General features: G+C 58.0%; 4 protein-coding genes across 7 annotated transcripts in view; 2 read left to right on the forward strand and 2 right to left on the reverse strand.

Moving 5' to 3' along the window:
- FIZ1 (FLT3 interacting zinc finger 1) overlaps positions 1-27,791 on the reverse strand; it is a 255,628-nt gene that overhangs the window by 59,331 nt on the left and 168,506 nt on the right. The window lies entirely within an intron of this gene.
- Positions 824-5,509, forward strand: CCDC106 (coiled-coil domain containing 106). 2 transcript variants are annotated; one of them, XM_050771794.1, is made up of 6 exons: positions 854-908; positions 1,621-1,696; positions 1,827-1,931; positions 2,028-2,204; positions 3,898-4,110; positions 4,754-5,509. In XM_050771794.1, exons 2-6 carry the CDS (start codon positions 1,666-1,668, stop codon positions 5,068-5,070), a joined length of 843 nt encoding a protein of 280 aa, XP_050627751.1. In that variant the 5' UTR covers positions 854-908; positions 1,621-1,665; the 3' UTR covers positions 5,071-5,509. The 2 variants fall into 2 exon arrangements, with proteins under 2 accessions (XP_050627752.1, XP_050627751.1); XM_050771795.1 differs by lacking the exon at positions 1,827-1,931 and having other exon boundaries at positions 824-908.
- Positions 6,434-20,569, reverse strand: LOC126943261 (amyloid beta A4 precursor protein-binding family B member 1-interacting protein-like). 2 transcript variants are annotated; one of them, XM_050771860.1, is made up of 3 exons: positions 20,564-20,569; positions 7,133-7,179; positions 6,434-6,788 (listed from the first exon to the last, which is right to left on the reverse strand). In XM_050771860.1, exons 2-3 carry the CDS (start codon positions 7,165-7,167, stop codon positions 6,434-6,436), a joined length of 390 nt encoding a protein of 129 aa, XP_050627817.1. In that variant the 5' UTR covers positions 7,168-7,179; positions 20,564-20,569. The 2 variants fall into 2 exon arrangements, with proteins under 2 accessions (XP_050627817.1, XP_050627818.1); XM_050771861.1 differs by lacking the exon at positions 20,564-20,569 and having other exon boundaries at positions 6,694-6,788; positions 7,133-7,455.
- U2AF2 (U2 small nuclear RNA auxiliary factor 2) lies at positions 7,351-27,448 on the forward strand. Of its 2 annotated transcripts, XM_050771752.1 has the most exons (12): positions 7,351-7,486; positions 11,511-11,646; positions 12,477-12,521; positions 12,816-12,919; positions 13,283-13,434; positions 14,723-14,839; positions 15,782-15,920; positions 20,454-20,533; positions 20,616-20,738; positions 21,025-21,111; positions 21,379-21,627; positions 26,675-27,448. In XM_050771752.1, the coding sequence occupies exons 1-12, from the start codon at positions 7,438-7,440 to the stop codon at positions 26,807-26,809; spliced, it is 1,416 nt and encodes a 471-aa protein (XP_050627709.1). In that variant the 5' UTR covers positions 7,351-7,437; the 3' UTR covers positions 26,810-27,448. The 2 variants fall into 2 exon arrangements, with proteins under 2 accessions (XP_050627709.1, XP_050627710.1); XM_050771753.1 differs by lacking the exon at positions 12,477-12,521.

The raw sequence follows: 27,791 nt of genomic DNA on the forward strand, positions 1-27,791 counted from the left end.
AAGAACAAATCTTCCGTTCGTACTCCCCAGAGTGGGAAAGGAAAGAGCCTCCCAGAGGTTGCGATCATACCCCACCATCTGACCTCAAATAATACCAGCAGCGCTCCTCTCTCAAGCCCTGACTATGGCCAGGTGCTGGGCTGAGCTGTGTGTCCCATCACTGTGTCCTCACAAGAAATGTAGAGGGGCTTGTAATTTCCCCATTTTACAGGTGAGTTAACAGGCTGGGGAGGAGCAGGAACAGTCAGGACTGGAATCTAGCGCTGTTCCAAAGCCAGCTCTTAATTACCAACATGGGGGGGTGGTGGCGTGTTCCTGCCCCTCGTTTTTCTGGAGAGGGGTAACTCCCCCCATTTTGGCCCCCACATCCCTGAGAACCTTGGGGTCTGGCTGTAGGAGGTGGGGGAGCTCTGGGGGGTCTGCTCTGGCTAGTTCCTGAGATCGTTAAGTAGATTCTCCTTTCGCTCCAACTTTCCCGGTGTCTCACACACTCCTGCCTTCTCCTGGGCCCACTGGGCCCACCGCCACCCAACCCGGGGACCCCCGGAGGCTCGCCAGCTCTCCAGAATGGGAATTTCTTGACGTTCCCTGCCTGAGCTTCGGGGAAGGCGGGGGAGTGCCGTAAGGGGCTATCGCGCAAGTGCAGACCCTCTGCTTCTGCCGCAAACGGCGGGCCTCACCTGGACCAGGCGACTCTCCAACGAGGGGCGCTAGTCTGGCCCGACTGGGCGAATCCCCGCGTCCGTACCCGTTCCGTCGCTCAGTTCCACGACTCGCTCCCCTGCCGCCCCGCCTGTTCGCGGGTGGGTGGGCGCTTCCCTCGGCTCCCCGTGACACTTTGCAGACGCTCCCCGGCGCCGGGCATGGGCGCCGCCGCCGTCGGTCCCCGAGTCGGATTCCGCGCGCGGGTGGGTGAGCGCGGGGGGCCTCGGCCCCTCGGACCCCGGGCACCCGCGGGCGGGGGATGGTGACCGTATTTGCACCCCCGCCCTGATGCATTCCCCCGCTGGGATCTTTCCACGACTGCTCCCCCTCCCACCCCCGGGACAAAGGGCGGGGGCGGCGCATCCCCACGCGTGACCTTTCCCCGTACTGCGCACGCGCCCAGCCCCCACCACCGGGGGAGGGTCCGCACGCCCACGCGAGTGCGGGGGAGGGGTGTGGGGCCCCGGAGGTAGGGGAGGCAGCGCGCACGGGCTGGACCTCCTCCTACCCTGGGAAGTTGGGGCAGTTTCCCTCTGCACCTGCCTCTTCCTTAGGCCTCGCGGTGGCCCGCGATGAGAGTCCTTCCCCTTCAGGCCAGGTGTCCCTGTCAGGCGACCCCTTGGGGCACCCAGCAATTTAGGGCTTCAGCTTCCTTTTCCTTCGATACCCAGGAGCCCACGTCCCCAGCTCACTTCTCCCCTAGGACCTCGGTGGCTGGGCCCCCTGCCCCTGACTCTGGGAACCCAGGAGTTTGAAGCCCAGGCGTGTTTTGCCTCAGTCCTGGGGTCTGGGCTCCCTCCTCCCTCAGACCAGGGATCCAGGCCAGAAGGTCCTTCCTGTCTCACTTCACCTCCCCCAGGATGGACCCTCGAGTCCATCCGCGTCCCTCCATTTGTGGCTGCTGTTTCTGTCCAGTGCCCCTGAGGCCCTCGGCTGCTGGGGTCCGCAGGAAGCCACGCCATGAATGACCGGAGCAGCCGGAGGCGAACAAGTGAGGAAGCTGGGTCCCCTTCCCTACCCTGGGTCCCGGTGCGGTCGGTCGGCTCCAGGCTGCCGTGGTTGGGGGGTGGTCTGAGGGGCCCGGGACTTCTCTGGGGTGACCCGGGGCCTCTCCTCTCCAGTGAAGGACGATGAGACCTTCGAGATCTCCATCCCCTTCGACGAGGCGCCCCACCTAGACTCACAGATCTTTTACAGTCTGAGCCCCTCTCGGGGAAACTTCGAGGGTGAGCCGAGGGGGCGTGGAGGGACTGGAGTCAGCTGGGAAGCCAGGCCGAGTCCCAGGGTGTGACCTGGTCCCCCCACCCTCGCTGTGTCCCTAGAGCCTCCGGAGGCTGCGTCCCCCGCCCTGGCTTTGATGAACAGCGTCAAGGCCCAGCTGCACATGGCTCTGGAGAGGAACTCCTGGCTGCAGAAGCGCATCGAGGACCTGGAGGAAGAGAGGGACTTCCTGCGGTGCCAGCTGGACAAATTCATCTCTTCTGCTCGGATGGAGGCAGGTATGTGTGGGGTGCTCTGATCCACCTGCCTCCCTGTCCCGCTACTGGGTACCCGCTCACCCAGACTCGAGGCTCCACAGTTTGCCTGGCTGGGTGGGACCTGCCATGTTGGCCCTCTCTGCTAGTCCCCTGACTGTTTTGGGCCCCCAGGCCCAGCTTCCTCTTCACTTGATGTCCAGGACCTCATCCCCATGAACTGTCTACTGGGGCCTGTCCTCCTGCTTTTTCCTTCAGCTCCCCAAATCCCATCAGCCTCCAGTGCCCTGCCATCTGCTTCCTTGGCCTATGGTGACTTCAGGACCCTGGAACCTGAGAGTCCCTCTCTTCTGACTCCTAGGGGGACCTTCCTTCATCTCTTTGGCCGAGAGGCCCACCCTAGTCCTTTGGGTTTCCTCAGGGGGCCCCTGATCCTCTTCCTGGCCCTGTCTTCTCCAAGATCCAAGAGTCCAGCCATCCAGCCTCCTCCTGTCCCCCCCGTCCCCGTGTGACACCAGGGGCCATCTTCCCACCCACCCTGTCCCATCCTTGGTTAATGAGTTCTCCTTCCTCATGAAAGACATTAAGGCTCTTCCTGTGTGGGCCTTTTTGGGTGGGGACCCCAGCAGGTGCTGTTCCTCAAACCCTGCCCCAGGTTCCCCGGCAGTCCCCGCCCACATACCTTGCTCTGCTATAATTCATGGCCAGAAGCAGCCGGGAGAGCTCCCATAGCAGCCCCCAGCCCCAGCCAGTTCACAGCTAGCATCTTCTCTTGACTGGTGGGACCCTGTGTCCTGCTTAATACATTTTGGACCCCAGCCGCATCCTCTTCCCCAGATGGTCAGGCCCTTTGCCAGACAGCCCATGTCCTGGAGAACCCACACTTTACCCCACCTACCCTCAGCTCGGCCTTGCTAGCTCCTTGGCTGAGAAGACCCCTCAAAAACTCCCACACCTGTCTTTGTGAATTCAACCCTTTCCCCCAAAAACTTGGGCAAGGGGCCTATGGTCTTGTGGTGTCTGTTACTGGGAGCCCAGCATCTGGGGATCTGGCCTTCCCTCTGCTCTGGAACAAACCGCCTCTGACTGCCCTTGCCTGCCACTGTCTCCTCCCACTGATGGCTCCATGCTGGGTGACTGACTCCTTTGCACAGATGGTTTGGTCCTGCGGCCTCGGCACTTTCCCAGTGGGGACCCTGGCACCAGACCCCTCTCCTAAGCCGCCTTCTAAAGGACCCTGTGTCTGGGCCTCCGCCAGCCAGCTCCCTCTGTCTAGATGGAGGTGGAACCCATCCTGCTGGACCCAGGACCCCTGATTTCTCTCAGGGTCTGACCCCCCAACTCCAGCCAAGGCCTGGCCTGCCTCCTGGGTTTACAGAGGCCACTCTCTGGAGGTCCCACCCAGTCCCCAGAAATCTCTCCCTCCCCTGTGGGAACCGCATATACTCACAGGGGTCCTGAGGTCCCTGGTCTGCTGCCTCCCCAAGACCTCTTGCCAACCCAAGCCTCTGAGAAAATGCTGCACCCATTACTACCTCCCACAGACCCCAGCAGGCTCTACTCAGCCACCAGCATCTCTACTGTCCTCCCTGTCCGTTTCTTTAGGGGACCAGCCCAGGTTGGGGGATCCAGTACTGGGGACTGCAGCCTCTCTCAGTCCCAGGACCTGTGATGGGATGTCTGGTCCCATAGTTCATGTGTGTGTCTCTCTCCCCAGAGGACCACTGCCGGATGAAGCCTGGGCCCAGGCGGATGGAGGGGGACAGCCGGGGTGGGGCTGGGGGCGAGGCCTCGGACCCTGAGTCAGCAGCCTCCTCCCTCAGTGGAGCCTCCGAAGAAGGCAGCGCCAGCGAGAGGAGGCGGCAGAAGCAGAGGGGAGGTGCTAGTCGGAGGCGCTTTGGGAAGCCCAAGGCCCGGGAGAGGCAGCGAGGTGGGTGAGGTGCATGGCGCGGGCGCTGAGGGGCCTGGGCTGCTGAATTGCTGTGTGTCCTTCCCAGAGGCCCTCCTTTCTCTCCAAGCCCCTCCAGCTTTGCTGGAGAAAGACCCACCGGGTTCTGTCTCTCCCTCCTCCCTTGTAATCCTGGGATTACAAGGCGTGAGCCATAGCGCCTGGCCTGTCCTGAGGGCAGGGCCACCTTGGGCACCTCCTTAACCTTCATCGGTAAGGAGGAGGTGCGCAGTAGGACCTACCTCGGGGCGGGTGAGGCTTGAATAAGTGAATTCACCTGAGGCAGGGAGGTGAGGGTGATGGCTGGGCGTGGTGGAGAGGCGGGGGGGGGGGGGGGGGGTGTTGTTGCTGGGACCGCGTTGGTTGAACCCGGCCTCTCGGCTCATGTTCTCTCCTCACCCCCCTTCCTGGGCCTGCCTCTACCCATTTCCCACTGGTCCAAGTACTGGCTGCGCTTTTTCCCCTCCTCTCCGCCCCTCCCTTCCCTGTTCTCCGTATCCTCCTGCACCGCCCGTGCCTCTGCTCGCCGGGATCCTTCCTTCCCATGGCCGTTTCCCTTCCCGTGTCCGCCCCCTCGGTCTTGGCCCCTGCTCCTCACTTCCGTGTCCCCGCCTCCGCCCCGCAGTGAAGGACGCCGACGGGGTCCTCTGCCGGTACAAGAAGATCCTGGGCACCTTCCAGAAGCTCAAGAGCATGTCGCGGGCCTTCGAGCACCACCGCGTGGACAGGAACACCGTGGCGCTGACCACGCCCATCGCCGAGCTGCTCATTGTGGCCCCCGAGAAGCTGGCCGAGGTGGGCGAGTTCGACCCCTCCAAGGAGCGCCTGCTCGAGTACTCCCGTCGCTGTTTTCTGGCCCTGGACGACGAGACGCTCAAGAAGGTGCAGGCGCTCAAGAAGAGCAAGCTGCTGCTGCCCATCACCTACCGCTTCAAGCGGTGATCGCACCACGCCTCCGCGCCTCCGCCCGGGCCTTCCTCCCCCGCCGACCCCGGCCCTCCCCAGGCCCCCGGTGGATGACCTGCGCCTCTCCCTGCCGCGCCCCTGCCCCTCCTCCTCACTCCCTGGGTTGGGGGCTCCCTTAGCCCGGCTCCCAAGCGCGACGGCCCAGGGCCGGCCGCAGCCCCTTCCCGAACGCCGGCATCCCCTTCCGCTTGGGCTGCCCAGCCCTGTCCTCGCCGGACCCCTTCCTCCTGGAAATCAACCAGGCAGGAGGGTGCCGCCCCCCTCTCGGGTGGGGGACTGTATAGACCCCGTCTCCGCCCCAGCCCCGCGGAGGAGCTGCCCACCTGATTCCCGGACAGACCTCCCCAACTCCGCGCGAGACAGAGAATTATTCAGAGAATTTAAATTAAAAAACGACGTGAAAATTTGGAATAAACTGGGCCTCAGCCTTTTCCTAGGAGGGGGACGTGCCTGGGAGGGGGAGGCCGTCGCCCCGACGACGGTGATGGGGTTGCTGGGGCTTCCAAGGGGGTGGGCGGTCAGGCGGGAGGCCGGGTAGGACAGGGTGTAATTAGCCCCCCGGAGGCAGAGACGGAGAAACAGCTGTGCCCCTGAAATCTTGGAGGCAGAGCTCTGGAAAAGAAGCGCGGACACAGCCGGGTGCGGTGGCTCACGCCTGTAATCCCAGCGCTTTGGGAGGCCGAGGCAGGCGGATCACGAGTTCAGGAGATCGAGACCGTCCTGGCTAACACAGTGAAACCCTATCTCTACTAAAAATACAAAAAATTAGCCAGGTGTCCCAGCTACTCGGGAGGCTGAGGCAGGAAAATCGCTTGAACCCAGCAGGCGGAGGTTCCAGTGAGCCGAGATCTGGCCACTGCACTCTAGCCTGGGCGATAGAGTCTCCGTCGCAAAAAAAAAAAAAAAAAAAAAAAAAGTAAAAAGAAGCGTAAACGCTACCCGCTGGGCTACCCGGACCAGTGAGTGGCGCGAGAGGCGGGACTCGATGACCTCGAGCAGGGGAGGCCACCCAGCGGCCAGGCCAAGTCTGGGGGATTCTTCCGTCCGGCCGCCAGGGGGCAGTAACGCCAGATCATCTGTCTCCCGGAAGGACTGCGCGATCATCCATCTGTTGCGCCTGCGCGACGGGAGGGGCCGGAGCGCGTCGATGCGGTTGCCAAGACAACCAAGAGGGTGGCCGGATTTAACCGTTGGGGATTAAGCACTTTCACTCTAGGAAGGGAAAATCTCGCGCACGCGCAACGGGGACTGAAACCTGGTCCCCGCAACCCCCTTCACCGGAGCAGTGGGAGAGCGCGCCACAGAGACACTTACGCAGGCGCAGAAGCCTGTTTCCCCCTCACCCGCCGCTTCCACCCTGCGCAGGCGCAAAAATCCGCGCTGGCAACCTCCGCAGCGGTCGCGCGCACCGTTCACCCCTCTTGCTGCTTTTGTCTCGCGCAACCTTCTCAGGCCCTCCGCGAGGCCGGTCCTTTTTTTCTTTCACTTTCCCCACCCAGAGAGCCAGGTGCTGAGAACCGGTACCTCGTCTCCTTCTCGGTATCCCTTCCCCTGACCCACCTCGCCTCCGTCCTCCCTCCCTTTTCCGTTCCCGAAGCCGGAAGGAGCCGAAGCACCCACGAAAAAAGCCGAAGCTGTCCCCGGAGAGTGAGGCCTTCACGAAGCGGTGGCGGAAGGAGCCGAAGTTCTCTGATCTGCGGAGTGAGCAAGTGGCATCTCCGGAAAGAGCCGAAACTTGGACTCGAGCTTAATCCCAGGAGGGGCCCGAGGGCGAGCTCCGGAAATCTCCGGAAAGAGCCGAAGGCCGGGACGGTTAGGATTGTCGGAAGTGGCCGATTGCTTGGACAGGGCCGGCGGAGAAGATCGGAGGAAATCCGTGGAAGCAGCCAAAGACTGGGACGGATTGAATTGTCGGAAGAACCCGAACTCGCAGAGGGGGCTGGGCGCAGTGGAACACGAGGACACACGGAAACCTCCGAACGTTGAGGAGATAATTTTGGAAAAGTTACGGAAACCTGGGAAGTCGGCGAAACCCTACCTTCGGGTGTTTTCGGAAGCAGTCGCAGCTGCCATCTGCGTCTCCTTCGTCCAGTGTCCGGAAATAGCCGACGCGCTTCGGAGCCAGGCTCGGGGGGAGGGGCAAGCTCGCGGGCGGGCGGGCGGGTGAGGGGGCGGAGCCCGGGCGGGTGGGGAGGGCTGCCGGAGGCTTGATTAGGTAGGAGGTGGCGAAGCGCCGGCGGCGGCCGGAAGTAGCCGAAGCCAGCGGCGGAAGTAGCCGAAGCGGCCGGAGCGGGCGGCAAGGCGAGGCGAGAGCTGCACAGGGCCCTACGCGGCCGCCTCAGCATGTCGGACTTCGACGAGTTCGAGCGGCAGCTCAACGAGAATAAACAAGGTGAGGGCGCCGGGGTCGCGGGGCGGAGGTGTGGGCGGCTCCTCGCGTCGCTCTTTGCCCCCCCGCCATTTTCTCCCTCGCTTCCCCCCACCTCTCACGGCCGTGCGACCCCCCCCAACCCCGGTTCCGTGGCGCGCGCCTCGTTCACGTGACATCCCCAGCGTTCGGCCGCGCGCTAGGCGAGGGGAAGGGGGCGGCAGGGCGCGGGCCCATGACGCATGCGCACGGCGGCTGTCCCCGTGCCCCACGTGGTCTTGCCGGAGGTGGCTCGGGGGACGCGGCGCGAGTGCGCCAGGTACCTCGACGTGAACTTTTGTTTTTTAAAATCTTTTTGTATTCTCTGAAAAGGAGATTATGTTAGGCCCCGTAATCCGTTCTTTTTCTCCCGCTGCCTTGGCACTTCCGCTTCCGGTCGGGCCCACGGCCGCGTCTCCACGCCCCCTTTGTTTCCAAAATGGCGGTTGTGAGGACTCGGGGGGGCCCCCCTTTCCCTCCTTCACGTGGATGAGGACAGAGCTGTTTCGGGGGACTCTTGGAGGCCACGAGCCCGTCTCATACCCCTTTTCCTTTTTGCTGATTTGCTGCGACCTCTTCTGCCAGGTGGTTTCTGCCCCGTCTGTTGGTAGTGGGGCGCCTCATATTAACGTGTTGGGCGCATGTTCCCTGAAGCATCTGCATTCTTTGAGTGTCGGCACGCACACATCCTGCATATGCGGAACTTTTGGCGGTCCCGAGAATCGCGATATGGAGTGTTTGAGACAAACCTCAAATCATGTACGATCCCAAACTCGGGGCACCTGATAATACTCAGCCTCAGATCTCGATGTAGAGATAAGGAAACAGGTTCTGAGGGAGGAAGAGGGATCTGGCCCACTGCGCTAAACTCTTCACTTAACGGGGAAGGTGGGAGGCAGGTTCCTTTCAGGGTATCGAGAATGTGATGGGTGAGAACAAAAAGCGTGGGGCCCTGCTGATCTTAGGGATTCCGAGAATATTAGAAGTGGGAGAGTTGTTCCATGTTTCAGTTTGAGAGTGAAGAAACACAGGACTAGGGAAGGTTGGGGACTTGTTTCATTTCTTTTGAGGCTTCAGCTGCCCATGATCCTAGGTCGTTCGGAGGACGAAATGAGGGCTAAGGAATTTTCCTTTGAACCCAGGGGCTGTATTAGGAAACAGTGCCCTGGGGAAGAAATAACGTTTACTGAGGGTCTGACTCTGTCTTAGGTGATGGACTGTTCAAGAGCATAGGCTTTGGAGTTGAGCACATCAGGGATTTAGATACTTGCTTTGTTGGTTAGTAACTACTTTTAATACGTTTATCTTTCTTTTTTTTTCCTATTTGTAGACTGATTATTATTTTCTTCTCACTCGGTTTTGAGAAGATTAGTTAGGATTATAGTAACGATAGGTGTAGTTAAACTCTGAGCGCTTATGTGTGCCAGGCTCTTCACTAAACTCTTAGCGTGATTTTATTTAGGGGATCCTTGTAACAGCCCTGTGAGGTCAAAATGATTTCCACCTCTACTGGGGAGGAAACTGAGGGCTCAGAAAAGTTAAAAACTTTCTCAGGGCTCAGCTAGTCAGAGGCAGAGCTGAGATTAAATGGGGTAACGTAAAGTGTGTGGCATGTGGCTTGGTGTACACTAGGTGTGCAGTAAGCGATATTTGCAATTGTAAAATTCCATGCTTAAAGAGGAGGGTCTTCCACTCATAGAGATTGTGTCACAGTTGGGAAAGGGCAGGAAAAGGTGCTTTCCAAATGTCATTCTGTCACACAACACCTGAGTGGAGTAGATGTGACCCTCGTTTACAGAGAAAAAACCAAGTCTTAAAGGTTAAGTTGTTTTTGCATGGTTTTTGTTGGTAAGCAGAAAAGCAGGTACTGATTCTGAGCTCTGGCTGGCTGCAAGGCCAAGTTCCACTCTGCTGGGCCACCAAGTGGAGCTGATCGGGTCGTTCTTTGAGGCTCTCAGATGGTGCTTCACTGGTTCTCCCGGGGTTTCCCCCTTGGTGCTGATAGGGCCCTCCCTGAGACCTGGCACGGCTCCTGGGTTGCCGGAGCTGCTCCCATAAGATGACCACAATACAGTGTTTTGAGCAAATGAAGCTCTCTTGGTTTTTACCTGTCCAGCATCAGTGTGTGGGAGAGGGTTCTTGTCATAGGGGAAGCTCTGCCCACGTGTCACTCTGCCTGTGGGTCTTTGTGGAGGACGGATCAGCCTCTGTACCTGTCGGCTTCTGCTTCAGTCCCTTCCTCTGCTACCTGTGTCGATAGGGAATTTCCTTGTCTGTGTCCCAGGCACCCAACGGGCGTCATTGCTTTCTCTGCGTGGCTTCCTCTCTGCCTGCTTGCCTGTTTCAGAGCCTTAGCAGCAGATAGGGCTCTTGGGGCTCACAGCCTGTCCATCTTACAGGCGTGGAGTTGTGCCCAGTGCCGTGCCTGCATGCTTACCCTGCTGCTCTGCACTGCTGGCCTGTCCTGCCGATTGTTCCTCCCAATTTCAGTTTTTGATTTTGGGGTTTTTGGCCTTCGAGGGGACAATTATATTGTCATTAGTGGTTCTAGCCAGACTTGAGTGTTCTGCCTGATCCACATTCAAGAGTATGACCTGGTGCTTAACTCACTGATGTTTTAGTGTTTACGTTCTGGTATCACCATTTCCTAGCTGTCTGGCCTTGGGCAACTGTGATCTCTCTGAACCTTAGTTTTCTACCCATTAGGTCAGCCCCCCGCAGTGTTTTTCCGAAACAGTAGTGAGGATTAAGAACAAACAAAACTATTTAGTACAGAAGCATCTCAGTATTTGTTTCTGTTTTTTTTCCCTTCTGGGTGCATATTTTTCTGAGTGTTGGTGGTTTTGGAATTGTGATGCTTTTCCAAACATTCAAATTGCATCACAAAAACATAAGACAAAACGCTGTGGGTGAGGCTAAAGTTTAACATCCTCCCTCAGTGCCTTTTCCTCCTCTTGTCCCCAGGGATGATCACTCCAGGAGATGCCTGTTAACATGAGCACCTTAACGTGTGCATCTTTTTTGTGTGAGTGCTTTGTGGCTAGTTGAGAAATCTGGGTGTCTTTGAATTAAGGAAATGGTATGGCGGTGCTCATGAACACCCCCAATGCTCATGCTTTATTCTCCATCTTAAAGGGCCGGTCGTCCTTCTTCAGGGGTTGAAGGGTCTGGTGAGAGCAGAGGTCTCTGTGGTTTTAGCAGCGAGGCTCTGTTTCTAGTGGCTACGTCAGGCAAATACAGGGTTGAGGGAGCCGGCTGGAGGCTGGCAGAGATGCATGCCCCTACCCTACAGTACAGCCTCTCCAGCACTTGGCTTTGAAGGGAGTGAGGCCGGGAGAATCAAGTGGTTTGGGATTCAAGTCTGGATGGGGCAAGCTCCTCCCCTGTCCTGCTGAAGGAGAGGAGGGCCTCTTTCCCCTTCAGTCTGCGGATTCTCTGAGGCCCTTCCCTTCCCCTGGGGAAGGGTGCTTGCTTCTGCATTATTCACTGGCTTGGGAAGGGATGGGTTGAGTTTCCCTGCTTCCTGGGGACATCAGATCCTGCCTGGCACCTGACCCCCAGGCCTGATGGTGGGGCTGTGGGTGCCAGCTGGTTGCAGAGGTCTTTCCTGAGGGGTCGCTGGGTCCCTTCAGGAAAACATCATTGGGTCTCTTGATTCCCCAGCCTCTAGCCCTGCCCCTCTCAGGGACGACCCTGGGGTCAGGCCCCTCAGCCCTCGAGGGGACCAGGAGCCAGCCTCCTCTGTCTTCTCTGGCTCCCAGCTCCTCCTGAGCATCCTCAGGTATCTCACACCCCGGGGGCATTTCCAGGCCCCGTCCCCCTGGTCCCCTCGTGGTCCCTGGACTCGCTTGTGGACCCAGGAGGCCTGTTAATTCCCTTCCTCCATTGGATCCCTTCCCTTTGGGGGTGGCCTCCCTGGGGCTGGGGACATAGCCACCAGCGCGCAGGGTGGGCTGGGCCTGCAGCCTTACTCCGCTCATCCCTTGCCCCTCCTCTCACCCTTGCCCAGAGAGGGACAAGGAGAACCGGCATAGGAAGCGCAGCCACAGCCGCTCTCGAAGCCGGGACCGCAAACGCCGGAGCCGGAGCCGTGACCGGCGCAACCGGGACCAGCGGAGCGCCTCCCGGGACAGGCGGCGACGAAGGTACTAGGGCTCAGGGATCCTCCTGGGGCAGCCTGGGAGTCGGGGGGTTGGTGTTGGCCGTCCTGTGGGTGGCCTGTGCGTGTCTGTCTGGGCCCGGGCCCTGTGTGGCTCGTTTGTTCTTCGTATGCATCTGGGGGAGGGATCTACTGCTTGGTCTGTCTTGAATTCCGATTTTTTTCCCCTCTTTCTGGGGTTTCTTTCATTTTCTCTTGGTGGTTGCTGGTGGGTTGCTGGGGGCAGTAGGTTCTTTATCTGGAGCCTGGGAATTGATTCTGTGTTTTCCTTCACAAGGGGCTGTTCTCTGTCTCTGACTCTGAGGGCCTGTTCCTTCTTTTCGACTCTCTGTGGCTCTCTGTGGGACTCTCTTCGAGGGGGTTGGTCTCTGCCTCCAGTTTCTTTCTTCCCTGCCTCCCAGGAGAAGGGAGCTCTTGGGACCGAGGCAGTATCCACAGCCTGGGCTTACTTTCTGGCCCAGGGGTGTTGGTTTCCACCGCCTCTTCCCTTCTAGGCTTCCCTCTCTGTTCTCTGCCCCCTTAGGTGAGGAAGAGCAGGATAGGCGGAAGTCCTCCTGCCTCCTCCCAGCTCAGTTTCTCCAGCTAGAGACCGGTCCTTCCTGGCCCCTGGCCCCTTTCTCCTTTCCTCACTTCCTCTTTCCTGGGGGTTGGGAGTGTTTGGGGGGAAATAGCAGGGCCGAGGGGGGCCTGCTTGCTGCTTGTTCACCTCGGCCCTGCTCCCGCCCTGGGGCTCAGTGCCCTTGGGGGGGTGTGGCATGTGGGGAAGACGAGGGTCCCCAGTCACCCCTCCCCATACCTTTCCCTCCCACCCCCCAGCAAACCTTTGACCAGAGGCGCTAAAGAGGAGCACGGTGGACTGATGTGAGCTTCTCTTCCTGCCCCTTCCTCCCTGATGTCCACTCCCTTCACCTTCCTCACGCCCGTGCACCCTGTCCCGCCCGTTTCCAGCCCTGGCCCAAGCACTGGGAAGAGTCCACTTACCTTGAAACCAGCACCCCTCCCCCAGGCCCTGCCCCAGACCCTCTCCTTCCCTGGAGAGAGTGGAGCTTACATGGTTGGGGGGAGGGTGAAAGGGTGCCTGGGAGGGGGCTCGCAGGCCCCCTGTTAGTCAGACTGAGGTTGCCCTGCCCCGCTCTCCCCTCCCACCTCCCCCAGTCGTTCCCCCCGCCATGAGAAGAAGAAGAAGGTCCGTAAATACTGGGACGTGCCACCTCCGGGCTTTGAGCACATCACCCCAATGCAGTACAAGGCCATGCAAGGTAGGGCCCTGGCCGGGCTGCTCCCAGAGCGAGAGGGTGCAGGGGCTGGGATTCTCCGTCAGTCATTCCCCTGCGTGTGTGCGTGGAGGGGGTCGAGGACACAGGTGGAGGGTTGCACACCCTTGGGAGGTCTGGTCTCTGTGCTTCTGAGGCCTCCCTCTGGATGCCATTAGGAAGTGAGGCTTCTTAGGAGTAGCAGTTACAGGGTGGGGGTCCCGAGGTGGAAAGAGGATTCTGGAAGGTGCTAGGGCCGAGAGCCTGTAGGAGCTTTTTGCCGAGGAGGGGAACTCCCAGCGTGTGGTGGGGGGAGGTCACTGAACACTCCCCTGATGGGGTTTTATCCTGCTTTTACCCCCTTTGAAGCTGCGGGTCAGATTCCAGCCACTGCTCTTCTCCCCACCATGACCCCTGACGGTCTGGCTGTGACCCCAACGCCGGTGCCCGTGGTTGGGAGCCAGATGACTAGACAAGCCCGGCGCCTCTACGTGGGCAACATCCCCTTTGGCATCACTGAGGTACTGCCCTCCCCCTGACCTCCCCTCTCCCTTGTCCCCTACCCCATTCCTCCCCTTCCCTCCATTCCCTTTCCCCAACCTGCACGGGTCAGACTCTGCTCCTGCAAGCCCCCCCGGCCCCCTCCCAGACGGACCGATGGAGTTGAGCCAGCCAGGGGCCGGGCTGGGGGTGGCCCTCCCTCCCTCCTCTTCCCTCTCCCGTCTCCCCTCCCCCCAACCTCCTCCAGCAACCCAGGGATCAAGCACACACATAATGTGCCCACGTGTTGTACCTACGTGTCGGAGAGAGACAGAGAGGGAGACTTGGACACACACACACACACACAGACGCACGCTGCCCCTCAGTTTTTTTCTGACACGCCTCTCCTTCTCTGCCGCCTGTCCCCCATCCTCTCCCCCACGTCCCTCCCATGGTCGCTGTTCTTTTATTTTTGATCGCCCCTGACCTCCCCCTTCCCCACCACTCCTTTTCCCTCTCCCCTCTCCCCAACCCCTTCCTGTGGCACCCCCTGAGAATCCCGAGATCAAAGAGTTGTTTCCATTTCTCTTTAAAGTGAAATATTGTGGGGCTGAGATCCCTCGTAGCAACAAAAAGTTTGCTACCATCGTCGAAGGCAAGTAAGGTCCATTCTGACTTTCTCAACCTGCACTTTGCTACATTTGATAAACCAGCCCCCGGACTCCAGGGCCAGATTCCTCCACATCACTCTTTTCTCCTCCCCTCCCGTCCCTGCCCCTCCTCCCTACACTCCTCCTCTCCCACCCCTGCACTCTTGACCTCGTCCTCCTCGCTCATCTCTGTCCTGCTTTCCTTTTCTGTCCTTTGCTCGTCTCTGCCCCTGCCTGCCGCTTCCTTTCTACTTTCCTGCCACTTTTCTCTCTGTCTCCACCGGGTGTCCCTTCCCTGTGTGCCCTGTCTCTTCATCTCCTCTGTTTCATGTTTTTCTTCATTTTGTGTTGTCACCATTCTCTCTGCTTTTTCTTGAACAATCTTCTCCTTTCCCCTGATTTTTTGGGACCCCTATGGCTGTCCCCCAACGCCTGTCCATCGCCTGCCCTTGGCCGTCTTCTTGCTACTGCTTCCTCCCCATTTTCTCTCTTGCTTCTGTTCCTACTATTGACTTCTACACCCCCACCCATATTCCACTGTTCCTTCCCCCCCTCCTCCCTCCCCTCATCCCTCTCCCCTTACCCCCAAACCCCTCTGTGTCTCCCTCTCTCACCCTTCCCCTCCTCTCTCCACCTCCCTCCCCCCCCGCCCCCCCCTTGTCTCCTATTCCCTCTGCAGGAGGCCATGATGGATTTCTTCAATGCCCAGATGCGCCTGGGGGGGCTGACCCAGGCCCCTGGCAACCCGGTGTTGGCTGTGCAGATTAACCAGGACAAGAATTTTGCCTTTTTGGAGGTGAGCTGGGGGAGTGCGTGGGGTCAAGGAAACGTGTGTGATGTGAGGGCCCATCCCCCAGGCCGCAGGTGTGTGGAGCTGCCCTGCGCTGTTTCCACTGGGCCCTCTGCAGCCCATTCTCCACCTGGTCGCTGAAGTGAGCCCTGTAATAGCTCTGCAGATCTGATCCTACTTTCTGCCTTACCTTTGCTTTCTGTGTGACCCGAGAGGCCTGTTTGGCCTCTGCCGACCTTTTTGGCCTTTTCCAGACCATTCCGGCCCAGTCCTCTGCACTCTGGCCATGCTGACCTTCCCAGTCGTACCATGCTCCTGCGTGCTTGGCTAGAGTTCTTCACCCCAGCTAACTGATGTTCCTAACTAGTCTTCCGTTACCCCAGCTGACTGATGTTCCTAACTAGTCTTCTGTGTCAGTGTTTCTCAACCGTTGGGAAAGGGCCTTGGTTTTTGATTTTCGACTCTTGGACTGATAACTGGTGAAGTACTGTGAAGGCATTGGCAGTGTTGGCTTGCTCTAGAGGTTTCTGAGCACTCCCTCTCACTTTGTACTTGCCTCACTGCAGTCCACTTTCCGTTGCGCTGCTCCGGATGTGGGCTGAAATGTCCCCTCACCAGAAATACTCCAGTACTGTCGTCTCCCCATTCAACTAGGCTTCCCCGTGACATCCTTTTTCAGCATTTTGTCCCTCTTCTGCATCGTCACAGCCTGCAGTTGTGTGTGTGCCTCTGTGTTGGTGGTGGGTGCCTGGTGTCTTTCACGGTCGAGTGTGAGCTCCTGGCAGCAGGGACATGCGTGTCTGTTGTCCTCCCAGTGCCCAGCCTGGGGCCTGGCATGTCATATTTGTTCACATGAGTGAAAGAAAAGAGGAAATTCCAATCCTGGAACACTAGGGCCTGTATCAGTCACTGGCCGCCACCCTCACCACACCTTTCTCTTTCATTCAGTTCCGCTCAGTGGACGAGACTACCCAGGCCATGGCCTTTGACGGCATCATCTTCCAGGGCCAGTCACTAAAGATCCGCAGGCCTCATGACTACCAGCCGCTTCCTGGCATGTCAGAGAACCCCTCCGTCTATGTGCCTGGTGAGTGGGGGATCCATTAAGGGTCCTCTTCCTCCCCAGTCCTGTTCCCATGGCCCGTCCTTCCCTTCAGCCCAGCTGGAGTGGTTTAGGAAGTCATGTAAGTACTGTGGACCATAGGTGCCTTTTCCCTGCTTCCCCTCAGTCTGTGTGAGTGGGGTGCTCTCCTGCTGTTAGAGAAAGTGCTTAGGGCCGGGAGAGGGAGCTGTGACCTGCTTGGGGACACACAGCTTGTACGTGGCAGAGCCAGGATCAGACCAAAGGTGCTGGGGGAAGTGAGGGGCTTGTGGTCGGGACCTGGTGCCTGCTCTGGGACCTTGGAGGGCTCGGTCTGTGCCCGTCGGGGCTGGCGTGCGTCGACAGTTGGCAGCAAAGTTCCTGCTGTGGGGTCTGGCACCTGGGTGTTCACTCGTTTTTTGTTTCCCATGTTTGCCTTGAATCTTGTGTTCTGGGCCATTCCCCATAGCTGTGTTTAATATCGTCTCTAATTGGTAGGTAACAGCAAATCAGGGGTTGGCAGACTATCTCACTGTGTGAAATCAGCCAGACGGTGTCTGCGTGCATGGGCCTGGCTGTGTGCCGACACACCTCAACACGCATGGCTGCTGAGATTGGGCTTTCCTGTGCTATTCACAGGCCACAGGATGGTCTCCCTTTAGAAAGCTTGCAGGATGTACAAAACCAGGTGATGGGCCCTGTCAGCCCACAGGCTATAGTTTGCTGACCCTTGTAGTTGATGAATGGATTTGAGTGAGGGTTTGTCTGATGCCCTGTCAGGGTGTGGCCGTGTCTCCTGGGACGTGGAGGAGGTGGGGTTCTGCTGGCCAGTACTCACTGTTGGAGGAGCCCTTTAGAAACCGAGTCAGCTCTTCAGGGAGGCAATGTGGGGCCCCAGATGGAGGCACATCTGTGTCAGGCAGAACTTGGGCTGGGTCCCTCACTGGCCTCCAGTGCTTTTGTTGTTGTTGTTGTTGCTGTTGTTTTTTGAGACGGAGTCTCACTCTGTTGCCCAGGAGTGCAGTGGCACCATCTCGTCTCAGTGCAAGCTCCGCCTCCAGGGTGCAAGCAATTCTCCTGCCTCAGCCTCCTGAGCAGCTGAGATTACAGGCACCTGCCACCATGCTTGGCTAATTTTTGTACTCTTAGTAGAGGTGGGGTTTCACCATGTTGATCAGGTTGGTCTCGAACGCCTGACTTCAGGTGATCCACTCACCTCAGCCTCCCAAAGTGTTGGTATTACAGGCAGGAGCCGCGGTGCTCAGCCCAGTGCTTTTCCACCATGAGTTTTGGTAAATTCAGCTAACCTTTTAGAGCCTGTGATGTATGTTGACATGCTCCAATCTGAATGGACTTTTTACGTATGGGTGCGTTTCCCTGATCAAGCTACAGAATCTCTTCCCCACATCTCTTCCTGGTGACTCCACTGTGTTTTCGTTCATTTTAAATCCCGTGAGTGGCCCGCCACTTGCTGGTGCTTACTGTGTGTCGGGCACCGTCCTAAGTGCACTCCACGGATGACATTCCTACGATACAGGGATGGCAAGTTACGATTGAGAGGCCAACTCTGACCCACTGCCTGTTTGTTTGTTTGTTTTGAGACGGAGTCTTGCTCTGTTGCCCTGGCGGGAATGCAGTGGTGCGATCTCAGCTCACTGCAACCTCTGCCTTCCAGGTTCAAGCGATTCTCCTGCCTCAGCCTCCCGAGTAGCTGGGATTATAGGCATGTACCACCATGCCTGCTAATTTTTTGTGTTTTTAGTAGAGACGGGGTTTCACCATGTTGGCCAGGCTGGTCTTGAACTCCTGACTTTGTGATCCACCCGCCTCAGCCTCCCAAAGTGTTGGGATTACAGGCGTGAGCCACTGCGCCCGGCCACTGCCTGTTTTTTTGTAAGTAAAGATTGGTTGCGGCACAGCTGGCCTCGTCGTGCAGTGCCTGCTTCCGGGGTAGGGACGTGGTGGGCCTTGGGGAATAGGAACGGTGGGTTATGGATCTAAGGTTGTTTCTCTTACCAGGCTGAGGGGCTTGACTCTTCTGAAGGTGATGGGGTGCTCTGGCAGGGGCTGAGCTGAGGGCGACCCAGTGATAGCAGTGGCTGCCGAGCTCCTTTCAGGCGTCCCCTGGGCCGAGATGGCCTGGTCACCATGGGAGGGGACATTCCTCCATCTTACAGATGAGAAAGAGCTTCAGGACAGTAGGAATCCCTGCTGGGTCTTCCCCATACCATCTTCGCTCCAGGTGTGATGCTTGATAGATGCAGCCGCTGAAGAGGTATGGGGCCCTGTTTCCCCGCCCGACTCTTGCAACATCCTTGCCAAGTAGGGCTCGTCCTCCTCAGTGATGAGTGTAGGAACTCGAGGCTCCGAGAAGATTCCTTTGAAGTAGTTGTCATGTAACAGCGGCTGACCCCACTGACAGTGTTCACAGTGTGTGTCTGGGCTGGGCTAGCCCTGTTGTGGGCATTGAGTCTCACAGATGCCCGGGCCACGGTGACGGCTATGCCTGTTTTCACGTCCTCTATTGAATCAGCACTTGGCCCGAGCTGTTCTCACACACGTGGCTCGCACGACAGACGCCAGTATTCTTCCCATTCTACAGATGAAGACACTGAGGCCCTTGGAGCCTCATACGGTACAAACATGACTTGAACTCAAGGAGCCATGTACCCAGAGAGCCCAACTCTTACACCCTTGGCCCTGTGTTGCTCAAGTGAGACGTGTAGAGCCCGGGCTCGAGGCCGAGCTTCCAGTGTGACCCAGGCACAGCCTGCAGCCTGCCGTGCTGCCTGTGGAGAGTCACAGCTGAGTGTGGGCTCTGGAGGCTGTCTTTTTCCTGCCTCTGTGGCTGTGCTCTGTGTCTCAGTTACTGCCTTCTGTGCTGTAACAGCATTGCAGTAGGAGACTTGAAAGTCTGACAGGATGCCTGGCCCTTGGGGTGAGTGCTTGGTGTGTGTTCCTGCTCCCGGGCTGCTGCTACTTGTCGCTGTAGCATAGGAGACCGGTCTCCTGGGGTCTTCGTGGCCCCAGTCTGGTGTTTGGAGCCGGCTGGGTTGGTGCTTCCAGTTCTCTGGTGGCGGCGTCATCATGGGCTGAAGGGGCTTGAGCAGGTAGGAGAGGGTGCGTGGGGGCGTCTCCCTCTTCCCATGGGCACAGCGGCTCAGCTTCTGAGGGTCCTTCCCATGTCTTGTCTTACCTGTTCCTTTCCAGCATCAGGATGGAGGTGGGATGGGGCCACTCACACCTGGTGTGGGGGCTGCAGAGGAAGGGGAGGCCACATGGCCTAGGCTTTGAACTTGGGAGTCAGGCTGGTTGGTTACCAGGTCCTGGCATAGCTGGTATCTGACAGGACGGCGTCAGGATACATTGGCAGAGCCTATGAATCATCCCACCAGCAGGCACTTGTCTGTGAGTCCAGAGTTCAGCGGATAGGGCAGGATCAAGGGCCAATCAATTCAGCTGATAAGCCCCCACTCTGGTATGTCAGCCCTCGAAGACATTGGATCCTGCATCCCACAGTCAGCCCCGAGTTCCCAGTGAGATCAGAGCGGCTAATGCTGCGGATGCTGCTCTGAGACTTGCTGAGCAGCCTCAGCTCCTCATTGTGCCTTGCCACCCGTGAGGGCAGGGGCGCCCCTGCAGTGGCACCTGAGCAGCCTCGGCTCCTCGTTGTGTCATGCCACCCGTGAGGGCAGGGGCGCCCCTGCAGTGGCACCTGAGCAGCCTCGGCTCCTCGTTGTGTCATGCCACCCGTGAGGGCAGGGGCGCCCCTGCAGTGGCACCTGTTGTTCTGGCAGGGTGTGAAGGGAGGAACTGAGCTTTTTTTTTTTTTTTGAGACGGAGTCTTGCTCTGTTGCCCAGGCTGGAGTGCAGTGGAGTGATCTCAGCTCACTGCAGCCTCCGCCTCCTGGGTTCAAGCGATTCTCCTGCCTCAGCCTCCCGAGTAGTTGGGATTACAGGGTCCCACCACTACGCCCAGGTAATTTTTGTATTTCTAGTAGAGATGGGGTTTCACCATGTTGGCCAGGATGGTCTTATCTCTTGACCTTGTGATCCACCCGCCTTGGCCTCCCAGAGTGCTGAGATTATAGGCGTGAGCCCCCCATGCCCGGCTGGGGATAAGCTTTAATGGGAGCCTTGCCTGGGTGGCTGTCAGAGAAGGGGTGGAGTGTGTTGGGACTCAGCAGTAGGTCCCGAGCCCAGGTGAGCTGCCAGCATTCCACAGCAGCAGGTGGCAGATGTGGGTGTGAACTTTGTGCCTTCGGAGCGTTCTGGAGGATGTTCTAGTTTGAGGTTCCCTTGAGGCTGGGCAGATTTGGGAGACAAGGTGCGTTCTCCCCAGGGAGCCTCTGTGCCACTGCCCAGGACCCTCCCTCGTCAAATCAGGCTGGGGTGGGATGGGCATGTGGCGGCCCCTCCCTCGTCAGATCAGGCAGGAAGTGTTCTTTTTGGCGATGGAGGAGCTTGCCATAGGCTGTCCAGGTGTTTGGGAAGATAACCTGGTACTGGAATTGAAGTTCTTCTCTCCTCTGCCCATAGGGGTTGTGTCCACTGTGGTCCCTGACTCTGCCCACAAGCTGTTCATCGGGGGCTTACCCAACTACCTGAACGATGACCAGGTAACCTCCGTGCCTCCCTCCAGTCCCGTGCCCCCCCCGGCCCCACCTCAGCCCAGCCCTGATAGACTCTCGGCCGCTGCAGGTCAAAGAGCTGCTGACATCCTTTGGGCCCCTCAAGGCCTTCAACCTGGTCAAGGACAGTGCCACGGGGCTCTCCAAGGGCTACGCCTTCTGTGAGTACGTGGACATCAACGTCACGGATCAGGTGAGTCCCTGGCCCCTGGCCGCTGCCGCGTCTGTCCTTCCCTGCCTTGCGTCTGTTGCCAAGCCGTGGTGTCCCCTCCTCGGGACGGGGCGGGAGGCGGCCAACCTGAGGCAGTGCCCTGCGTGTGGGCTTGTCCTTGTCCCGTGGTGTTGGCTTTTTCCAGGCTCTTAATCCCCTTTGCCTTCCCCTCTTCCCCCACCAATGCCCCGGCTTGGGGGTAGGTGTTGGGCTCCCGGTCCCTGACCCACCTCTCCCGTACCCCCTACCCCTCGTCCTCCAAACGCAGGCCATTGCGGGGCTGAACGGTATGCAGCTGGGGGATAAGAAGCTGCTGGTCCAGAGGGCGAGTGTGGGAGCCAAGAATGCCACGCTGGTGAGCCCCCCGGCACGTCATCTTCCATTGGCTCGAGGGACCCGGGGGTGGGAGGGCTGGCTAGGGACAAGCGTTCTGATCTTTCTCCCAGCTTTCATGAGAAGGCAGTTGGGGGGCGTTCAGTGCAGTGTTGGGGCGTGGGGCTTTAGGTGTTTAAGTGTAAGAGATGGCCTTTTCCCTGGGTGGGCATCTGAGGGGCATAGGCTTGAGCAGAGGGAGACTGGGTCTGGGCCCCCTGTGACGCCCTTGCCTCCCCTGGCCCCACAGAGCACCATCAATCAGACGCCAGTGACCCTGCAAGTGCCGGGCCTGATGAGCTCCCAGGTGCAGATGGGCGGCCACCCGACTGAGGTCCTGTGCCTCATGAACATGGTGCTGCCGGAGGAGCTGCTGGACGACGAGGAGTACGAGGAGATCGTGGAGGACGTGCGGGACGAGTGCAGCAAGTATGGGCTTGTCAAGTCCATCGAGATCCCCCGGCCTGTGGACGGTGTCGAGGTGCCCGGCTGCGGAAAGGTCAGGAGGCCCTGGGCTCAGAGCTTTCTCACCCTCTCCCCCTTCCTCTTCTCGCGCTCTCTTTCCTCCCTTCTCCCTCTCTTCCCTCCTTTCTCCCTCTCTTCCCTGTCCCTCTCCTCTCCTCAGTCTCCCTCTCCCTTCGCTGAGCATGCATATAGGTGTGTGCCATCACTGAGTGCTGCCCTCAGGCCTGGCCATAGGAGATGTTGGTGATGGTCTGAGGCCTGCAGGCGAGACAGTAGTTGGGGAATGCAGCTCTGTATTGCTTTAGAACTTGGCCCTGCTCCCCCTTCTTATATGGCCTTGCTTGTGCAAATGGTTTTGTCTGGTCTGTGGAGTGGGGAAGAGTGCTGGGAACAGTCCCAAGACACCTGCTGGTGTCTGCTATGTCAGGCACCCTGCTGAAGCTGTGTTTGCACTCACCCTGAGCCCTCTAAGTAGCTCCTGAGCTCCATTGTGGGAGGAGACAGGCACAGCTGGGGTGGCTCACACTGGCAGGTTTCAGGTTCTCGGAGTCTGATTTCAGAGCTCACTAAGTCCTGTCACCTCCAGCACCGTGACAGGTGTAACCAACTCACCTTGTCTGCCTTGTGAGACGGTGGTGGTGAGGGCGTGTGACCTGCTCTTTGATCCCCTTGTTCGGCGTATGTGTGGAATTCCCACCGTACCAGGCTTGGAGGGACCTCTGTTCACTACTGAACCCTCAGTGTCTGCATCAGAGCCTGGTACGATGATGCTGAGGGTTCAGTAGTAAATAGAGGTCCCTCCTGTCCTGTGCAGCAGAGGTCCTGGGGATGCAGCTGTTAGAGGACATGCATGCTGTGTTGATTCGGGGCAGGGGCGGCATTCCTGGGTGTGCTGTTCTTTCAGGGTGGTCAAGGTTAAGAGGTGGCAGTGAGCAGGTGAGCGAGCGAGGTGGTGGGGCCGGGGCTGAGTGGCAGGCCTTGGAGGGCTGCATGGGTCTTAGAATGACCGGTTATTTTGAGCCAGATGGGAGGGAAGCAATACTGAGAGGCCTCCAGTGTGGTCACGCCTGGCAGATGGAAATGGCCCCACATGGTGAGGTTAGGGGTGGGTGCGGAGGCACAGCAGGTGCTTCCCTGGGCTCTGCCTCCCCTGCTTAGCCCTGCAGGGCAGAATGGGGATGAGCAGGAGGGCAGAGAGGGTGCTGTGGACAGGAGGCCTTGCTGGGGGCTGGCAGGTTTGGTGCTGCCGAAGTGATGCCACAGCCAGGTTTGTCAGGACCAAGGCTGGCTGTGCAGGGCCAGATTGGGCAGGGGGGCCTTCTTACGTCATGGAAGCAGCTCGGCTTTCCCCTGGAGTGGTGGGCTTTTCAAAGAGAAAACAGTGCTGTGGTGGTGGCATTTTTGAGGTGATTATGGCTGCAGTTGGGAAGATGAACAGTGGGGAGGTGTCCCATGATAAACTGGGTGAAAGATGGTAATCTGATTTAAAGTAGCAGCAGGGGATGGAGAGTTGAAAGATTTGAGGGAGATTTGTGCCTGGGAAGTGTCCAGACTTTGGTGATCGGTGTGTTTGTGTGCGGGGGAGGCCTGTGGGCTGCTCAGTAGCAGCTCTGATGGTGGGGACGGTAGGTGAGACACAGGGGTGACAAGCAGGTTGTGGGGGTGAGCCGGGGGAGGGGCGGCTAGCTGGCTTTGGATTTCTGAGACACCCAGTAGAGATGTCGAGGATGAATTAGCTGGACAGGTCTGTGCTCCCAGCATGAGGGCTGATGGAACTCAGGTGTCAGGGTCCCGCTTGGGACCTTGGGATGGCGGAGTGGAGAGCAGGGTCGGGATGGCGGAGTGGGAGAGCAGGGTCGGGATGGCGGAGTGGGAGAGCAGGGTCGGGATGGCGGAGTGGGAGAGCAGGGTCGGGATGGCGGAGTGGGAGAGCAGGGTCGGGATGGCGGAGTGGGAGAGCAGGGTCGGGATGGCGGAGTGGGAGAGCAGGGTCGGGATGGCGGAGTGGGAGAGCAGGGTCGGGATGGCGGAGTGGGAGAGCAGGGTCGGGATGGCGGAGTGGGAGAGCAGGGTCGGGATGGCGGAGTGGGAGAGCAGGGTCGGGATGGCGGAGTGGGAGAGCAGGGTTGGGGAGGCAGCTGGAGAGGTGGAAGGAGCATCTTAGAGAAGGGGCAAGGGGAAGGCCAGCAGCATCTCCTCTCACTGCAGCTCCTGCCCATGCCCTCCAGAGTCCCCGTCCCTTGAGCTGGTATGTCAGGGCTGCTCTCTGGTGTTGGGCTGGAGCTTGGCTCAAGCAGGGGCTGAGGAAACATTTGTGGGAAGAAGAGAAGGAATGGAGAGACCCTGGCCTTTGGGATCAGCTGACCTGTTTTACATATTAAATTTATTGCATTGGCCGGGCGCGGTGGCTCACGCCTGTAATCCCAGCACTTTGGGAGGCTGAGACAGGCGGATCATGAGGTCAGGAGTTGGAGACAAGCCTGGCCAATGTGGTGAAACCCCGTCTCTGCTAAAAAAAAATACAAAAATTAGCCAGGTGTGGTGGCGCATGCCTGTAATCCCAGCTACTCAGGAGGCTGAGGCAGGAGAATTACTTGAACCCGGGAGGCGGAGGTTGCAGTGAGCCAAGATTGCGCCACTGCACTCCCAGCCTGGGTGACAGAGCAAGACTCGGTCTCAGAAAAAAAAGAAATTACTGCATTGTATTCCTGTTTTCTTCTTAAATTTTTTGTTACGTGTCTTTTCAAATGTACCTGAAAGTAGAGACTATGATAGTGATGAGTGTTTATCATAGTATATGTGCTAATATTTTGGTGTTCCTTCATCTGGCTTCAAGTTACCAATATTTTGTCATTCTTAGTTTTCATATTCAGCTTATTTCTCCCCCCTCCTCCTTTTTCTTTGCTGGATGATTTTAAAGCATATCAGAGATATTTCATCTGAGATCGTTAAGTATGTTTCTGTAATTTCTCAACTAACATTTGGGTCAGATAACTTCTCTGGGGGGGCCTGCGCTGTGCGTTGTAGGATATCGAGATGTATCCCCACCCTCCACCCACCAGATGCAGGAGCACTGCTCCCCGCTTTGAGACACCCAAAAGCATCTCCAAACATTGCTCCGTGTTCCCTGGGGACAACCCCTCCTCCATTTGACAACCATTGCTCTAAGCAGATAACCTTAAAAAATTGTTCTTTTAACAAAACCACAATAGCATGATTAGATTAGCAAAATTCTTTAGTGCCTATTCCATGTTCAAATTTTTCTGTCTCAAGAATTTTTTTTATTTTATTTTTTGAGACGGAGCCTCGCTCTGTAGCCCAGGCTGGAGTGCAGTGGCGCGATCTCTGACTCACTGCAAGCTCCGCCTCCTGGGTTCACGCCATTCTGCTGCCTCAGCCTCCGGAGTAGCTGGGACTACAGGCAACCGCCACCACGCCCGGCTAATTTTTTTTTTTTTTTGTATTTTCAGTAGAGATGGGGTTTCACTGTGTTAGCCAGGATGGTCTCGATCTGCTGACCTCGTGATCCGCTGGTCTTGGTCTCTCAAAGTGCTGGGATTACAGACGTGAGCCAGCGTGCCCAGCCAATAATTTTTCTTCTTTTTTTTGATATGGAGTCTCACTCTGTTACCCAAGCTGGAGTGCAGTGGCGCAATCTTGGCTCACTGCATCCTCCATCTCCCGGGTTAAAGAGTAGTAGCTGGGACAGGCACCCCCCATCATGCCCGGCTAATTTTTTTATTTTCGGTAGAGATGGGGTTTCGCCATGTTGGCCAGGCTGGTCTTGAATTGTTGACCTCAGGTGATCCCCCTGCCTCAGCCTCTCAAAGTACTGGGATTACAGGCGTGAGCCACTGTGCCCAGCCAAGAATATTTTTTATAGTTTGTTTCAGTAAGGATCCAGATCAAGGTCCCTACCTTGAATTTGGTAACAAAAGTTTTTTTTTTTTTTTTTTTTTTTTGAGACGGAGTCTCGCTCTGTCGCCCAGGCTGGAGTGCAGTGGCCGGATCTCAGCTCACTGCAAGCTCCGCCTCCCGGGTTCACGCCATTCTCCGGCCTCAGCCTCCCGAGTAGCTGGGACTACAGGCGCCCGCCACCTCGCCCGGCTAGTTTTTTGTATTTCTTAATAGAGACGGGGTTTCACCGTGTTAGCCAGGATGGTTTCGATCTCCTGACCTCGTGATCTGCCCGTCTCGGCCTCCCAAAGTGCTGGGATTACAGGCTTGAGCCACCACGCCCGGCCAAACAACAAAAGTTTCTATAATTTATCCTTTGTACCTCTCTCCCCACCCTTTTTTTTTTTTTTTTTTTTGCAAGCTCTTTTATTTGTTGAAGAAATAAGTTCGGCCGGGCGCGGTGGCGGGCGCCTGTAGTCCCAGCTACTTGGGAGGCTGAGGCAGGAGAATGGCGTAAACCCGGGAGGCGGAGCTTGCAGTGAGCTGAGATCCGGCCACTGCACTCCAGCCTGGGAGACACAGAGAGACTCCGTCTCAAAAAAAAAAAAAAAGAAATAAGTTCATCTGCTGTATAGGATTTTCAGTGTTCATGTAGGCTCATTGTATTCTTCCCTCCCTCCATTTTCCTCTAAATTGGTTTAAGTAAGGTTAGAAGCTGGAAGAGATCAAGATTCAAGTTTTTAAATTTTAGTCAACCTGAGTTTGAATCCTAATTTCTGAGCTTCCCTTAGCCCATTTATTGTTGGGAGAACATGGCTGTTGGGGTGGTTCTGGGAGCACCCACCATGGTGGCTCGTGTGGAGTAGACGCTTAGCGCGAGGGACCCCTCCCCACGGTGAGCTCGTCTAGGCCTGCCCTCTATGGCTCTGCTGACTCGCCAGCGTGTGTCTCTGTTCTTTCTCCTCCTCCATGCCTATGGTGTGTCTTTGCTCTTTTTTTTTGATCCTGGAGGATGTTTGGGTAAACTTCACCAAACGTGCACTAAGGGTTCCTTTCTGACGCCTGTGGCGAAGCCCCCTCCTCCCTGTCCCTTCCTGCCTTCAGTTCCGGGGTTGGGTGGATGCTGGCTGGCTGGCTGCTAGGCTTGAGCCTTGTTCACAAACCTGCCTCTCCTTTCCCCACAGATCTTTGTGGAGTTCACCTCTGTGTTTGACTGCCAGAAAGCCATGCAGGGCCTGACGGGCCGCAAGTTCGCCAACAGAGTGGTTGTCACAAAATACTGTGACCCCGACTCTTATCACCGCCGGGACTTCTGGTAGAGGCGGCTGGGGGAGGGTGGGGGCAGGGCTGGCTGGGGGCTTCTCCCCACTCCCGCCCCCCCCTTATCCCCCTCTGAAGACGATGGGCAGAGGAGTGACAGCCGCAGACACACGACAGCCGGCAGCAACTGGAATGGCAGCAATTAAGGGTGGGGGGGGCGGGGTTGGGGGGTTAGGGCAGGGAGGGGACTGGGGAAGTGCGCACACAGCCCACACAGACAACACGCACCCACACAGACACAGAGGGAAGGGGTTGGGATGGGGACAGGGTGCACAGCAGGGCGGGGTAGGACCCCAGCCCCTCCCAAAACAGCCTCTCCTCCCTTAGACCCCCTTTCTCCTCCCCTTCCCCACGGTAGGAACATAGCGTGTTTATATTTTATGGCCAAACTATTCTGAATTTTGTTGTCCGGCCCTCAGTGCCCTGCCCTCTCCCTTCCCAGGACCACAGCTCTGTTCCTTCGGCCTGTGGTCCTCTCTGGTCCCCTCCTGGGTTTCTTACGTAGTTGATTTTTCCTCTTTAGTCTCCCCCGACCTGCGCCCAGCCCCGTGGCCCCTGCCCTTCTCCTACTCTCTGTGGCAGTTTCATATTTGCTAAGACGAATTTGCTCATTAAACATTTTGTTGTATTTTACTTTATCGAGCGGCTGTGTGTCCAGTGTGTCCGACCCTCTTCCTCGGTTCTGGGCTCGGGTGGCGGTTCCCTTGCAAACCGTGGGCCCCTGATGGGGACGCCCTGGTGCCGGCGCCGGCACCCTCGGGGCCTTCCCTGCTTGCGCGGTGCGCTCCTCGGGGTCGGTACAGGCATAGTCCCGGGGGGCGTGAGGTTCCCGAGTGCTCTCCCAGCCCGCCGACAGGAGGGAGGGTGGCCGAGCGGGCCGGGGCGGGCGCGGCGTAGGTGCGCCAGGAGCTCCGCGGTTGCCGCCAAGCCAGCTTGAGAGGACCCCCGGCGCCCGCTGAGCACCGCGCGGAGCCCCCACGG

Source organism: Macaca thibetana, chromosome 19 (genome assembly GCF_024542745.1).
Source record: "Macaca thibetana thibetana isolate TM-01 chromosome 19, ASM2454274v1, whole genome shotgun sequence".
In the NCBI taxonomy this organism is placed as follows: Eukaryota; Metazoa; Chordata; class Mammalia; order Primates; family Cercopithecidae; genus Macaca; species Macaca thibetana.